The 14,561-nt window shown below is 42.8% G+C and overlaps 1 protein-coding gene across 1 annotated transcript; it reads left to right on the forward strand.

Annotated features, from left to right (window-relative positions):
• Positions 1-3,814: 3,814 nt before the first annotated feature.
• LOC118842701 (interleukin-36 alpha-like) lies at positions 3,815-10,336 on the forward strand. Its single transcript, XM_036750091.1, has 4 exons — positions 3,815-3,914; positions 5,932-6,018; positions 7,959-8,095; positions 10,127-10,336. The coding sequence occupies exons 1-4, from the start codon at positions 3,815-3,817 to the stop codon at positions 10,334-10,336; spliced, it is 534 nt and encodes a 177-aa protein (XP_036605986.1).
• The last annotated feature ends 4,225 nt before the right edge of the window (positions 10,337-14,561 follow it).

Raw genomic sequence — 14,561 nt, forward strand, 5'->3', positions numbered from 1 at the left:
ACACAGACCAGAAAAAGAAAAAAAGAAAAAAAGTTAAAAAGTATATTTCAATCTGCATTCAGACTCCATCAGTTCTTTCTCTGGAATGGATAGAATTTGCACCAAGAATTGTCCTGTGCATCATTGTATTGTTAAGAATAGCTAAGTCATTCATAGTTTATTATTGTACAATGTTGCTGTTACTGTGTACAGTGTTCTCCTGGCTCTGCTCATTTTACTCTGCATCAGTTCAGGTAAGTTTTCCAGGTTTTTCTGAAATCATCCTGCTTGTCATTTCTTATAGCACAACTCTTTCATAACAATCATCCACCATAACTTGTTCAGCCATTCCTGGATTGATGGACATCGCCTCAGTTTCCAATTCCTTGCCACCACAAAAGGGCTGCTATATATATTTTTCTGCATATAAGACTCTTTTCTTTCCTTTTCTTCTCTTTGGGAAACAGGCCTACCAGTGGTATTGCTGGATCAAAGGTCATACACCTGGGCACATTTCCAAATTGCTCTCCCGAATCATTGGATCAGTTCCCAACTCCACCAATAATGCATTAGTATTCCAATTCCTCTGCCCACCCCATCTTCTCCAACAGTTATCATTTTCCTTTTTTTCATACTAGGCAACCCAACAGGTGTGAGTTGGGAGCTCAGAGTTGTTTTAGTTCACATTTCTCTAATCAATAGTGACTCAGAGCATTTTTTCATACAATTATAGATAGCTTTGATTTCTTCATCTGAAAATTGCCTGTTTATATACCCCTTGACCCTTTATCAATTGGGAAATTATGCATGTTCTTATAAACGTGACCTAGTTCTTTATATATTTGAGAAATGAGGCCTTTATCAGAGAAATTGCTTTAAAAATTTCCCCACTTTCCTGTAAGGAAAAGAGCTCCTTGATTATAATATAGGTATCTAAGGGGTTTTCAAAGTTAAAGTAAGGAAGAACTTTCAGTGCCCAGCCCCTTTCCTTGAACTGCTGCTGGCCCAGCCCTCCCTTTCAGCCACTTCTTCAACATTCTCTGACCTCACTGGGAGTGGCCTCAGATCCTTCTCCTTAAGCTCCAAGTTAGGAGGTATCCCCACCCAAGCTACAGAATCACCCAGTTTTTCAGCTGAATAAAAGACCAAGCAGCCCCAGAAAATCTCACTGGAACTTAAAGAAACCATCGCAGCCTAGGAGCTCAGGAAAATTGGAAAGAGCAGTTGGATCAGGTACCTTTGATCCTTCCTATAGCTGAAAACCATCTGTTTCTGAATCTTTCTCTCATTGCTGTCTCTTGGGTTCCAAAGATGGGTGTGGATCTGAGTTTAAGTATTTCTATTACCAGGATATTTTGATTTTTGCTATAGGGTCCATTATGGCCCATGGGGTTGGCAGATCCCTTCCTGGTCACTGGCAGTGGATGCTGATGGCTGATGTGCTGGGTTCAGTGTGGAAACTCTTAGTGACAGGTTGGCCTAACATGGGAAAGATGCAATATTGGCAGGATGGGAGCATATTTCGGCCTGCTGACCCACCTGTTGTTCTGAAGTGTATGGGAGATGATGCCTATGGGCAGGGGAGATCCCTGCTGAGGAAGCTGAGCAGAATGCCCAGGGGTGCCAGGGCAGATGAGCCTTCTGGGAATCTTTTTAGTCTAGTAGCCATGACCCACTGAACCATGGCCCAGGGGGCTGTCTCACCCTAGCACAGCAAAGTGGCACACTGGAGTGCTGTGCCTGAAGTCAAGAAGACCCAAGTTCAAATCTGACCTCAAACACTATTAGTTAATCTCTATCTGCCTCAGTTTCCTCAACTGAAAAATGGGGATAACAGCACTTACTTCAATGGTTGTTACAAGGATCAAATGAGATAATATTTGTAAGAGGCTTAGCACAGTAACATTTGTAATGTGCATAGCCTGGCTCACAGCACGTATGGAAGAGAGGGTAGGGAATGAGCATTTATTAAGCTCTACTTTTTAAGGTTGCTAATAAATGATTGTTTCCTTCTTTCCTCACCCACACCTCTCTGGATAGAGGTGCTGATGTAAAGTATGGGGCTATACCTGGGTCTAGCCCTGAAGAAAGTCCCACAAATCAATTACCTTCAATCTCTCTTTACAGGAGCACAGAGAATCTTATCATGAACAGAAGGAACCACAATCCACATGGGCCAGGTAAGCAACAACAATATGGCGGACAACATTGGCTCTGCTGCTAGTTAGCTGTGGGGCAATGCCAAGAATGCTCACTGGTTCTGAAGTTAGACAACCTGGGTTCAGATTCTTCCTCAGATGCTCACTGCTTGTGTGCTCTCAGGTGAGTCATTTAATATACCTGGGCCTCTGTTTCCTCATATGATAATAATGATGATGACGATGATGATAATGATATACAACAAATAGCATTTACATAGCACCTACTATGTGCCAGGCTCTGTGCTAAGTGCTTGCAAACGTTATCTCATTTGAACCCCACAACAATTCTGGGAGGTAGGTGCTATCATTATCCTTATTTTATAACTGAGGAAACTGAGACAAAGAGGGGTTCAGTGACTTGCCCAGGCTCCCACAGCTGGTAAGTGTCTGAGGCTGGATTTTCCAGCATGGTTTGGACTTGATGCTCACTATGATCTTTCGCAGCCCTGTTTGTATGATCTGTATCTACCCTGGAGAGGGGAAGGCTAAAGGTCACTGTGGGCTAATAAGTTTGCCCAGACCAGTTTGAGAGAATCCAGTAGTCATGTATATAGGAAGACATGAGAGCCCCCTAAATTCTAACTAGTGTGTGGAAGACACATATATCATAACATTTAATTTTCACCTACACCTGTGGTGGAGGCTTTATAACTCCCCCTATCTGTTGGCCTCTCTCTCTCCCCAAACTACCATAAATTAACTTTGTATATATTCTGTACCTTCCTATATAGACAGTTCTCACTTTACAGAAATTTAGAGAAATTTGACTTTTCTTAAAGATTTCTGAAAGAAATCTGCATTCAAAAAAACCCAACAACATTGTTAACTTTGCTGTACAGTGCCCTGCTCTCTCTCCCCCTCCTTCCTGTTGGTGTGGGTGCTCTGTGGCCTCTCAATGTCCTTCTCCCACCAAAAAGAAACAACACCTCCCTAAAAATGAAAGCCCGAAGAGAAAGCAAGTAGAGATACCCATTGCGATGGTGGAATGGCAGGCTTGGATTGAGACCTCCTGCACTGAGAGAGAAGACCTTTGCCCCACTTTGTCTGCCCACCCTCCTGTCTGTCCTCCCTCCAGTACAGCACATCTGTCCTCTCCTGTCTGTGTCCATCTGACCCCTACATGTTCCCCCAGCCCCTGTCCCTGTTCTTCCTCTAGGTGCTGACCCTCCTCCCTTCATGCTCCTCCTTTTGTTCTTGCTTCTCTGTCCCTGTCCTTGAACTGTGTGCTGGCCCCTTCCCTCCACAGGAGGCAGCCCCCTTTCTGTCTCCGTCCCTCCCTTTCCCAAGTCTGAGGTAAAGTCACGTTACTGCTGAACAATCCTCTGACATTAAGGGAACTGTTTGTATGTGTCCATGTTATCGCCTCTGTTAGAATTTAAGCTGTTTGAGGGCCAACATGGGGCCTATGACATAGTAGAACTCCTTACTGATCCATTGATGGAAGAATATCATGCCCCCTTTAACTGGGAAATAATACAGTGTCTAGATTTCAACATTTCTATTCTATTCTATTTTTCAGGTTTAACAAGACCAGTAAAACCACAAGGTGAGACATAGCTGTGCCCCGTCCTATCTCCCCATGCAGGCTTGTCTGGGTTCCCAGGGTGGGGCAAAGGGAAGCCTGTCCTAGGCTCATGAAGTTCTCTGCTGACAGCAAGCCCTCCAGGAATGGAGACATGATAGATCCAATTGTCCATTTCTATTGCAATGGTTACTTGGGAGTGGATAGCCAAGGTGAGCAAAGAGATGTAAAGGGGGCTACTCTTGAGTTCAGTTTTCCTGGTCCAAGTGGGCTCCCTCTGGGCAGATGTGGGGAAGGCACTGTCAGTGACACCAGAAAGAATGGTCATGGTGTTGTGGGCCTGGAGAAAGGCAAGTGTCCTAATTTCCCTCAAAAGGAAAAGAATAGGTTATGCTCTGCCAACTACGGGCCAGAAAACTTGGCTTGGATTTCTAGAAAATTGTAGACAGAACCCTAGAAGCAATTCTGGATGAACAGCTAGAGAAAGACGCACTGATCACAGATTGCTAGCATGGCTTTAACCAAAACAAGCCATGTGAGACGTAATTTATTTCCTAGTTTGCTGGAGTAACTGGACTGGAAGATCAGGGAGATGTCACAGATGAAATTCAGCTGAATTTGGCAAAGCAATAAAGGATCTAATGCTATTCCTGTGGGGAAAGATAGAGAGATGCTGCCTTTAATATACAACAATTAGAATTCAGATGGATTCAGAATTGGTTGGATGGCTAGACTCAAAAGAGGATTCATTAATGGTTAGCTGGATAGAGGCTCAGTCCTAGAATCAGGAAGACCTGAGTTCAAATGCTGCCTCAGATATTTACTAGATGTATGACCCTGGGCAAGTCAGTTAACCCCATTTGCCTCAGTTTCTCCTCTGTAAAATGAGATGGAGAAGGAAATGACAAACCACTCTAGTATCTTTGTCAAGAAAACCTCAAATAGGGCCATACATAATCAAACATAACTTGGGTAACAAAAAATCCAAAATTAAAAAACAGGGAGACTTGGAAGGAGCTCTCTAATGGAGCGCCCCAGGGATCTGTTCTTGACCCTGGTCTGTTCAGTGTTTGTATCAATGCCAGATGGGATGTTTCTTGAGCTTTCAGATGATAATAGAGCCAACGCAGAAATATAAAATCAGGTGTCAAATAGATCCTGGCAGGGTAGAAAACTGGTCTCATGCTATTAATAATCGTTATATTAGGGATAACTGTAAAGTCCTACACTTAGCTTTAAAAAATTGACTTAAAAAGTACTAGTTTGTATTGTTATATAGGAGTTTGCCTGAAAAAGACCTGAGGCTTTCACTCAGTAAGATCTTTAATAAATTGGAGAATACGCAGAGAATGGAGGCCCAATTCCCTGTCTCAATATTGACAGTAGTGAGATAATGACAGGCAAACACACACCCACACCCACACAATACACACCCCTGATGTGATATGGAGATGCTTAAGAGAATCAATCACAGATTTCTGGGATAAGGAGGTGATTATGACTCTGCCCTCACTCCTGAAAGGTTGTGTTCCTTTTGAGGCTTGAGGGAGGACATTGAGAAGCTGGAAGCAGCCAGATGGAGGCAGCTTATTGAGGGACAAGCCACAAGTCCATCCCACATGAGGACAGTTTGCAGAAATGGGGGATGTTTAGCTTAGGGAAAAGAAGTCTCAGTGGGGAAATAACTGTCTTTAAGTATTTAAAGGCCAACCAGGGAGGGAGAGGTTAGCCCCATCTTGTTTGCCCCTGAAGACAAAAAGAAGAGTAAAGGGTACAGTATACAAAGAGGTAAATTTAGAGTCAGTGCCAGGAAAAACCTTCCAACAATTAGAGCTGTCCCCAAGTGGAAGTGGGCTGTCTCCTGGTGTGGTGGGTCCCTCATCATTAAAGGTTTGTTTGTTTTTAAAGAAAGGATATTTGCTAGATGTACTCAGTGTTTGAGAGTGGGTTGGATTAGTTCCATTCCATCTCTGCAATTCTGCAGTTCCCTCCTTCACCATCACAGCTCTTTGGCCATCACAGTAGGGATTCATATATGGAGAGGTGGCCATGTGTAGATTGTGTTGCAGGCTGTATTCCATCACCATCAGTTCATCCTTCTCCATGGGCTGACAGAGAATTGGCAATTTTCTGAAAATCAACCCATTAAGGCAGCTTTAATCCTAATAAGCCAATGATGTTTGCATTGCAATAATTTTCCTTTGAAAGTTTTAAGGGATCCTTACTTAGTGGAAGTTCATGACACCAATCAGCAAGTCCTGGTCCTTCAAGGGAAGACCCTCATAGCAGTTCCTCATGATGGAAAGCTATACCCAAGTGAGTAGAGAACCTGGCCCTCTTTTCTCTTTCTCTGATGCAGTCTCATGCTTTGGGTGACCCTCTATTTATAGTGTCCCCCAGGACAGATTCCTGCACCTCAAAAATTCCAGCGATGACAGGACAGTTATTAGGCATAAAGGGTGGGAGAAGGGGAAATTCTTATACCAGGCAGTGAAAGATGGTAAGGGAAGGGGCATCCTGGCCTTTGTTGGAGATAAACTGTGCTGAAGACAGAGACAAAAGAGCAGTAGGGAGGATGCTTAGGGAGGATGGAGGAAGGAGGGGAAATTCAGGTTGATTGATCTTTTGCAGTCCAACCTGAAAGGGTTCTACTCCTAGGAATTATGGGAAGCATGGGGCTGAGAGGATGGGGTAATGGGAGGAGAGTAATAGAATAGAGCACAAGGATAGAGCAAATGGATTTGGCCTAAGTTTCTGACAGCCAGGAGAGAGAAGGATTTCCATGTGGCATTCCTTTGCAGGCAAACTTTGGTGTCACAGTGAATAGATCAATGAATTTGGCATTAGGGAGACCTGTGTCAGACTCCTCCCCTAGACACTTAATACTTTTGGCACCTTGGGCAGTCATTAGACATCAAGGAGGCTCCGTGAGTCTCATTCTCTTCATCTATAAAATGAGGGGGTTGAATTTGATGACCCCTAAAGTCCTTTCTAGATCTAAGTCTATAGCTTTATTGTAGCAAGTTGAGCTTGACCCAAGGTCCCAGCGAATGTGTGTCAGTGATTGGATCTGGGGTATGGAATGCCCCACTCCACATCTCCTAGGAACAATGCCACTTTTGCCTTTTCTGCATGTACAGGGATGCTTGTGAATGGGTGATTACTCCCTAGCTCCCCAATCTGCAGGAGGAGGGTCCACGATTTTATGTATCTCTTGTACATCAGATATTTGCCCCCCAGAAGTACAATATGTTCTTGATGTTTAGGATAAAAGCCACTTTTGCTAGTCACTCTGGGAGTAAGTAGTCCTTCCCTAGAATGAGAGGGTAACAGTTGATGGAACCTCAGCCAGCTTATATCCCATTCCACAAAATGGTAATTACATCAAAGATGATCATGTATAATGAACAAACATGACTATCAAAGTAAAACAGTAATTAGGGGAATTATACCAATTAGTTTGTTTAGAAGAATACATATGAGTCAGGGTTCTGTGGGATTTGGAAGGGAGGTGAAATCTCAGCTCAACCAGGGGAGGAACAATCTTACCCAAGAGGTCTGCTCTTAGTAGACTTTGGGAATGCAGGTTCTGGGAATCAATGAATACATTTGCTGGGGTGCTAGCTCCTCCTGGTCATCTCCTGTTTGCCAAAAACCAATCCCTTCTCTCTCATTCGACCTCTTTCTTTGGCCATTTTCCTGCTTCTCTGTCAGAAGTTTTTCAGCTATTCACGAGTCATATCTCCATCATGTATACCATACAAAGCATCACAGGACTATCTTTCAGGACACTGCCAAGCCTGCCTGTTTAGGGTGTTACCTGAAGGGAAATCAGAGAAGGCAAATTGCAGGCATGGCTGAAGCAATAGTCTGGAAGATTGTTCTTTTGTGAGGTCAATGAGTCCCTCCCTCTGTGATAATTCCTGTGGGGACTGTATTCTAGAGTTCAGGAGCTAGAATTCCTATCAGGGATTCCAAAGTCCAAAGGAGAAATTGAATTAATAGGAGGACTAGACCACTGAGCTGATGACCTCTCCATCCAGGAATGAATGGAAATTTCCCATAGACCTTGGTCCTTCAGTTTCCCTCCCTTCCCTATGCACTTAGAAATCAGTATCCCTCAAATTCAAGTCCAGCTGTGGCTTTCCCTTGCTCTTTTCTTTAGATATATGATTCCTTCCTGCATTAACTTCCTCTTTGTCCGAAATGGATTTTTGATCTTCACCTTTTGTGGTCACTGATTCATGTATTCCCAGACATACTGACAAGCACACCATGCCGAGATGAGTCTCTTGAAAAAGGCAAAGGCAATCCTATTTACCTGGGGGTAGCTAACCATAAACTGTGTCTGTGCTGTGCAGAGAGTGAAGGCAAGCCCAAACTGAAGCTGGAGGTGAGTTTCATAGCATCTCATAGAATCTCAGAATGGAAAAAGATTTCAGAGGTCACCTAGTGCAACCAATACTTGAATTAGAATCCCCTAGAAAGGGTCACCAAGTAGCGGTCATCCAGATATCAATGAAAGCTCTTGGGTTCTGATAAATGAGCTTGTGCCCTGTCTTGCTCAAAGCAGACCCTCATACCATGCCCTGGCCATTTCTAATCCTTATCTACTCTCCATATGTTTTCCAGCTTTGTTTTCCGTGTTGGCATCCTATCATTTAATGTAAGCTCCTTGGGGGCAGTGACTACCTTACTGGCTGATATTTGTAATGCTAGTACTTTGCACAGTGTCTGGCATGTGATAATCCCTTAATAAATGCATTTCCTTCCTTTCTGTCTTCTTTCTCCATTTCTTCCACCCCCTTTCCTTCTTTCCTTTGTCTTTCTTTCCCTTTTTCTTTTTCTTTCTTTCTTTCTTTCTTTCTTTCTTCTTTCTTTCTTTCTTTCTTTCTTTCTTTCTTTCTTCCTTCCTTCCTTCCTTTCTTTCCTTTCTTCGTGCCTGCCTGCCTGACTGACTGCTTTCTTTTCTGCCTTTCTTCCTGCCATTGCCTTTCAAAGCAGCTGATTCCTCTTTAATTATTCATATCTAATCTTAAATCATTAGGTTGTTTTGCCTTATATCAATCCTGAATCTTTGCTGCAATCTTCACACTTTCTTTCTAGTTTTGCCCTGTTGTACCAAGCAGAGAATATTTAAATCATTCTTCTACATTAAAGATGTAGACTCTTGAAAAGATACCATGTCCTCCATAGAGCTGTTCTCCTTCAAGCTAAATACCACCTATTTCTTCTCTCTTTTATATGACATGATCTTAACACTTTCCTCATTCTGGTCTCCCTTCTCTGGATACTCCCAGTTTTAAAGTTCTTACTGAAATGTGGTGCTCACAATTGATTGAATGGAAAACACTGAGTATTTGCTATGAGTCAAACACTCTTCAAAGCACTGAGAATGCAAATAGAAATGCCCCTGCCCATAAGGAGCTTAGAATCTAATTGAGAAGACGCCATACATAAGGGAGTGGTGGCCAGCAATGGAGTTATGTTCTGGGAAGTCACAGGTAGGAGTTTAACAATAGAGTAGTCCAATGACATGCCCTTTGAGATGCAACGGCAATGGCTAATAATTGGTAGCATTGATCTAGCACTTTAAGTTTGCAAAGCACTTTATGGATGTCATCTCATTTGATCCTGACAACAACCCTTTGAGGTAGGTACTATTATCATCTCCATCGTACAGATGTGGAATTTGAGGTGACCAGAGGTTTAGTGACTTGCCTAGTATCCCCTAGCTTTCAAGTATCTGAGGCAGGATTTGAATTCAGGCCTTCCTGACAGTGGGAGGGTTAATTTGATTAAAACCTCAGGAGAAGAAGCAGCCAGCCCCACCCCTGCCCAACCAACCTTTGGTTGCATTTAAAAGGGATGCTTTCCAGGAAGGGCTGGTTGACAGTCTAATTGCACTCTGCTCTTGTCTCTCTTCATCTGGAGCATTGTATTCAACTTTGGGCACCATGTTGATAAAGTGGAGAGTGTCCAGAGGAGGACAACCAAGATGGTGGAGGGTCTGGATTCCTTGTCATTTGAGGATTTATTGACAGAACCTGGCCTGCTTAGACTGGATAGGAAAAGACTTGGGTGTGTAGGAGGGGGACATTATATCTGTCTTCAAGTATTTGAATGGCTATCTCATGGAAGAGGGACTTGACATTCCATTTGGTCTCAATGGGCAGAACTGGGATCAAGCAGTGGAAGTTGCAAACAGGCAGATTTGGGCTTAACATAAGCATACCCTTCCTAACATTGAAGTTGTCTCAGAGTTAGATGGATAGCCTCAGGTGATGGGATCCTAGTCCTTGGGGGTCATAGTAGGGATTTTTTTGTATATGTGTTGAACTTGATGACCATTGAGACTTCTTCCATCCCTAAGTTATGAAATTCTATAACAACATCTGATGGGCTTTTTCTTCTTGTTTTTCAGGAGAGGGACATAATGGAATTATATGGTACCCAGAAAGCAGAGAAGTCTTTTGTATTTTTCCAAAACGGAAATGGCAATACTTCTACCTTTGAGTCAGCTGCCTATCCTGGCTGGTTCATCTCTAGTTCAGAGGAGAATGGGAAACCCATCACAATGACCAAGGATGTAGGAAAAGATAATATACATTTCTATTTCAATAACAAGAATTGAGCCTGGCCTGGACCAAGTAGCCTTAGTTCAACAAAAGCCTGCCCTGCTTGTACCACAGGTTCCAAAACACTTTCATATATATAAAACTAGTGCCTGTGGTGGGACACATGAAATATAATTAGGATGTGTTCCTGCCTTCTAGGGGCTTAACATTTAATACCACTGAGTTAAATAAACCTATATGTCAACCATTAGAGTCATTGATATAGCTGTCCTGAGTGACTGAGGCTTTTAGTGTCTCAGTTGTGGAACTCCCCATCAAGCCAATTTCCCTCACATTCCCCAAGGGGACAGCCAACCATCCAAGATGGAGGAAAGGCTGACAGAGACAAGGTGGCAAGGTGGCAAATGGGAATGTTTGTCTTTTAGAATTGCTCTGAAGAGGATGCTTTCCAGGCAAGACCTGTCCAGGTGCTGAAGTTTTTGACTGTTTCTCAGACCTTAAGCATTGATAACAAGGATCACGAAGTATTTAAAAACATATTAAACATAGTGTCACTACTGGTCTCTGGATAGGAACTGATTGAGTTGGTCAGAATGTTAGGGTTATTGGAAGAAAAAAGGTTTGCATAGACTTAAGCATGAAATAATCTGACTAAATTTATATATATATATCCTATATAAATTAATATATATATAAAAATTCATATTTGTACATTTAATTCATCATTATATCTGTTTGTGATATGTTTTATAATTATTTCATACATAAAACATGCATTTAATGGGTTACACACAACACAAACATGCACACACACACAAGGATTTAAGCAATATCCTGACCAGCTTGCAGAGTATAGTTAATAAAGACACTGAATGGGATTCAGAGGACCTAGATTCAAATTCTAATTGTGCCTCTTATTACCTATATAACTGTGGCCAAATCACTTAATCTCCCCAGGCCTCAGTCTCCTCACCTGTAAAATGAAAGGATTGGACTAGATGGCCTCTGAGTTCCCTTCTATCCTAAATCCAGGGTCCTTTCAACTTCAGGCTGAATAACTGTTAGCAGTGGCTCATAGGAAATAGGTGGAGGGATGGCTGCTCAGCCTCGCTGAAGGAGAGAATGGGGAGGGACCTCTCGCTTTGGAGATGAAGATACAGGGATGTAGTGTCTCTCCTTAGCTCACACAGTTTGTTGTGAAAGAGCAACTCCAAATTCCCCACACCTCCACACCAGCACTTCCCTGCCTCCCTGAGTAATGAGTGGTTTAAAACAGGATTCAACAGGTCATGAAAGATTGTGCAGAGTCTCATGACAAAGGTGTTGGTGAGGCATCCAGGTCACATCTATATTTCTATCTAATTGTCATAATCAGAGCAACCAATAGCCCTGAGCCAAGAGCACATCTGGGTAGATCTTTTGTTACCCGGATGTGAGAACTGATATTCACCATCTGCCATCTCTGTGAAGCCAAGTGTTTGAATGAATGGACGGGTAGGTGTATAAGAGATATTTAGCTCCTTGTGCAAAATTATGTCACTGCTATACATGTTGTTGTTCGGTTGGGTCTAATTCTCCACAATTCTGTATGGGGTTTTCTCGGCACACACAGTGGTGGAGTTTTCCATTTCCTTCTCCAGTGAATTATGGTGAAAAGAGATTATGGGAGTTGCCCAGGGTCACACAGCTAGTGAGTGTTTGAGTCTAGATTTGAACTCAGGTCTTCCTGACTCCAGGCCCAGCACTCTATCTACAATTCCACTTGGCTGCCCAAGTTGACAAAAGGGATACATACTACAGGCAGGCTGTCAATTGCACAGAACTCTGCCTGACTTTTGCCTCCTGGGCCCTGTCTAAGAATTACCAGTTGATCGTCACTTTTCAGGCACTGAGACATACCTTCATCCTGTGAATCTCAAAGTGGTGGATCCAGGGATCCAGGCTGTTAATATTCACTTTACCCTCAGGTACAGAGTTAAACAGTCGCTTAATTTGGTTAGCAAATATCAAGAAGCATTATATGCATGTACCATAGACTCCAACATTCCAAACATTCCTCAGTCTCATCTCTCTCCAAAGAAAAACTCTCTTGTCAGTTGAAATAAGTTTTCTCCCCTTTCAGCCTGCTGCAGTTGTGGGGGAGCCAACACAAAAATTCGTCAACTTACCATAAAGCTCTCTTATCCCAGTGAAGAGGGACTGAGACCTAGACTGTTTCAAGGACAACAAGCATGTATTAACGACCTACTATGTGCAAGGTCCTGTTCTAGTTGCAGTGAGAAAGACAAAATTGAATTAGTCTTCTCCTTCAGGGAACTTATAGCAAGTGTACCTAAGGGGCAGGGGACTTTGGGAATACATTTCAGTGATTCTCAGCTACAGCTACATGTGCAAACAGGGCTGCATAGAGTGGGAGGGGGAACAGGGAGAAAGGGAGAGAGGAATAAAAAGAAGGGAAAGAGAGAAAGAGGAAAGGAGGAAGGAGAGAGATGGATAGACAGAGAGAGAGAGAGATAGAGAGAGAGAGAGAGAGAGAGAGAGAGAGAGAGAGATGGATAGACAGAAACAGAGAGAGGCAGACAGAAAGAGAGACAGGGACCAACAGAGTGATAAAGACAGAAGGAGAGAGAGAGGGGTGGGAGACAACCACACCCACACCCACACCCACACACACACCCAGAGAGAGAGAGAGAGAGAGAGAGAGAGAGAGAGAGAGAGAGAGAGAGAGAGAGATGGAGGAAGAGGGGGGGGAAGGAAGGAGGGGCAAAGGGAGGGAGAGTGAGGAAGGGCAAGAGATGAAGAGAGAGACTTGCTTAATTTGCCCTAGGTTAGATCCAAACCTTAAACCTTCAGAGAGACACTAGTACCTTCCATTTGTAAGAGTAGAGAGTTCACATAATCATAATGGGAGAGTTGGAAAGTCCTTGGTAGTTATTCAATCCATACCCCAAAAGAATTCCCACTGTAACAGCCCTGACAAGTGATTATTCAGCCTCTATCTGAAAACCTTGATGACTCCAAATCTCAGGAAGTCTTTCTGTACTCCAATGAAAAATCCCTTCTAACTCTTAGCCCATGATTCTTTTTAGGATCTCTGCCTCTCAGAATCCTTGGCTTCCTTCAAAGTTCAGGTGAAATATCACTTCCCACATGATCCTCCAGCACAAACACTTTACTATGTGTCATGATCACCTCTGGCAGTCTCAAAAGGCCTATGAACTCCTCACAATCATGCTTTTAAATGCATAAAGTATGAACAATCAATAGATAAACCTTTCTTAAGTGCCTACCAGGTGGCAGGCACTGTGCTAAGCTCTGAGAGTACAAAAAGAGGCAAAAGACATTCCCTGCCCTCAAGGAGGTTATAATCTAATACGGGAGACAACATGCAAACAAATATATACAAAACAAGCTATAGAGGAGAAATAGGAAATAATAAAGGAAAGACATGGGAATTAAGAAATGTCTAAAATTTCATAAAAATATGGAAATGTATAAAATTACAAAGGAGAGCAATTGCATTGAAATGTCATTATCAAAATATGATAAAGGAAAAACAATCTCATCTTATCCCCAGGTTAAGAACCCCAGCACCCAGAAGCTTGTCCCTCCTCCTCCCATTGCCTCATGGGGCCTTTGTACATATTTTCTATATACTTATATGCCTCTATGTATCCCCTGATACAGGGTAGCTTCCCTGAAAGCAAGAATCAGTTCCTTTTAGTCTTTGTACCCCTAGCACATGGGCGGTGTCTGATATAGTAAAGTTTTCATAAATTCATTTTGAATGCCATGGCATATTTGGGGTGGTGTTCTGGCAGGGACTGGTATCCCAGGCAGAGACCTACCTGACCACTTCATGTGGTCACACCCTGTATGGAGGAAAGAAAGTCAAGTATAAGTTGATATAATGTAATCAGGGTGAGACCATTAATGGGATATTATTGGACTTAATTAGCGGGGACTACTGTTTTTTCACTGGCTGTGGGATGGGGTGGAGAAAGAATCAACTTGGAGTTACTGGAGGATAAACAGGTCTGGGGGGTGGTATGTATTGTTTTTTAAACTTTTATCCCTAATGCAACCTTGGAGAATTTAGAATATTTTAAGGGAAAAAAAGAGCTGTCCTTTGAGGGAAAGACAGAGAGGAGAAGAAATGCAAATGTTGATGTAACCATTCCATTCAGAAGTGAAATTAGAACCCAGGTGGAATCACAGGATTGTAGAATCAGAGCTGGAAGGGACCTAAGAGTCATCTGGTACACCATCCTACCCCCACCC

This window comes from Trichosurus vulpecula, chromosome 3, assembly GCF_011100635.1.
Source record: "Trichosurus vulpecula isolate mTriVul1 chromosome 3, mTriVul1.pri, whole genome shotgun sequence".
Taxonomy (NCBI): domain Eukaryota; kingdom Metazoa; phylum Chordata; class Mammalia; order Diprotodontia; family Phalangeridae; genus Trichosurus; species Trichosurus vulpecula.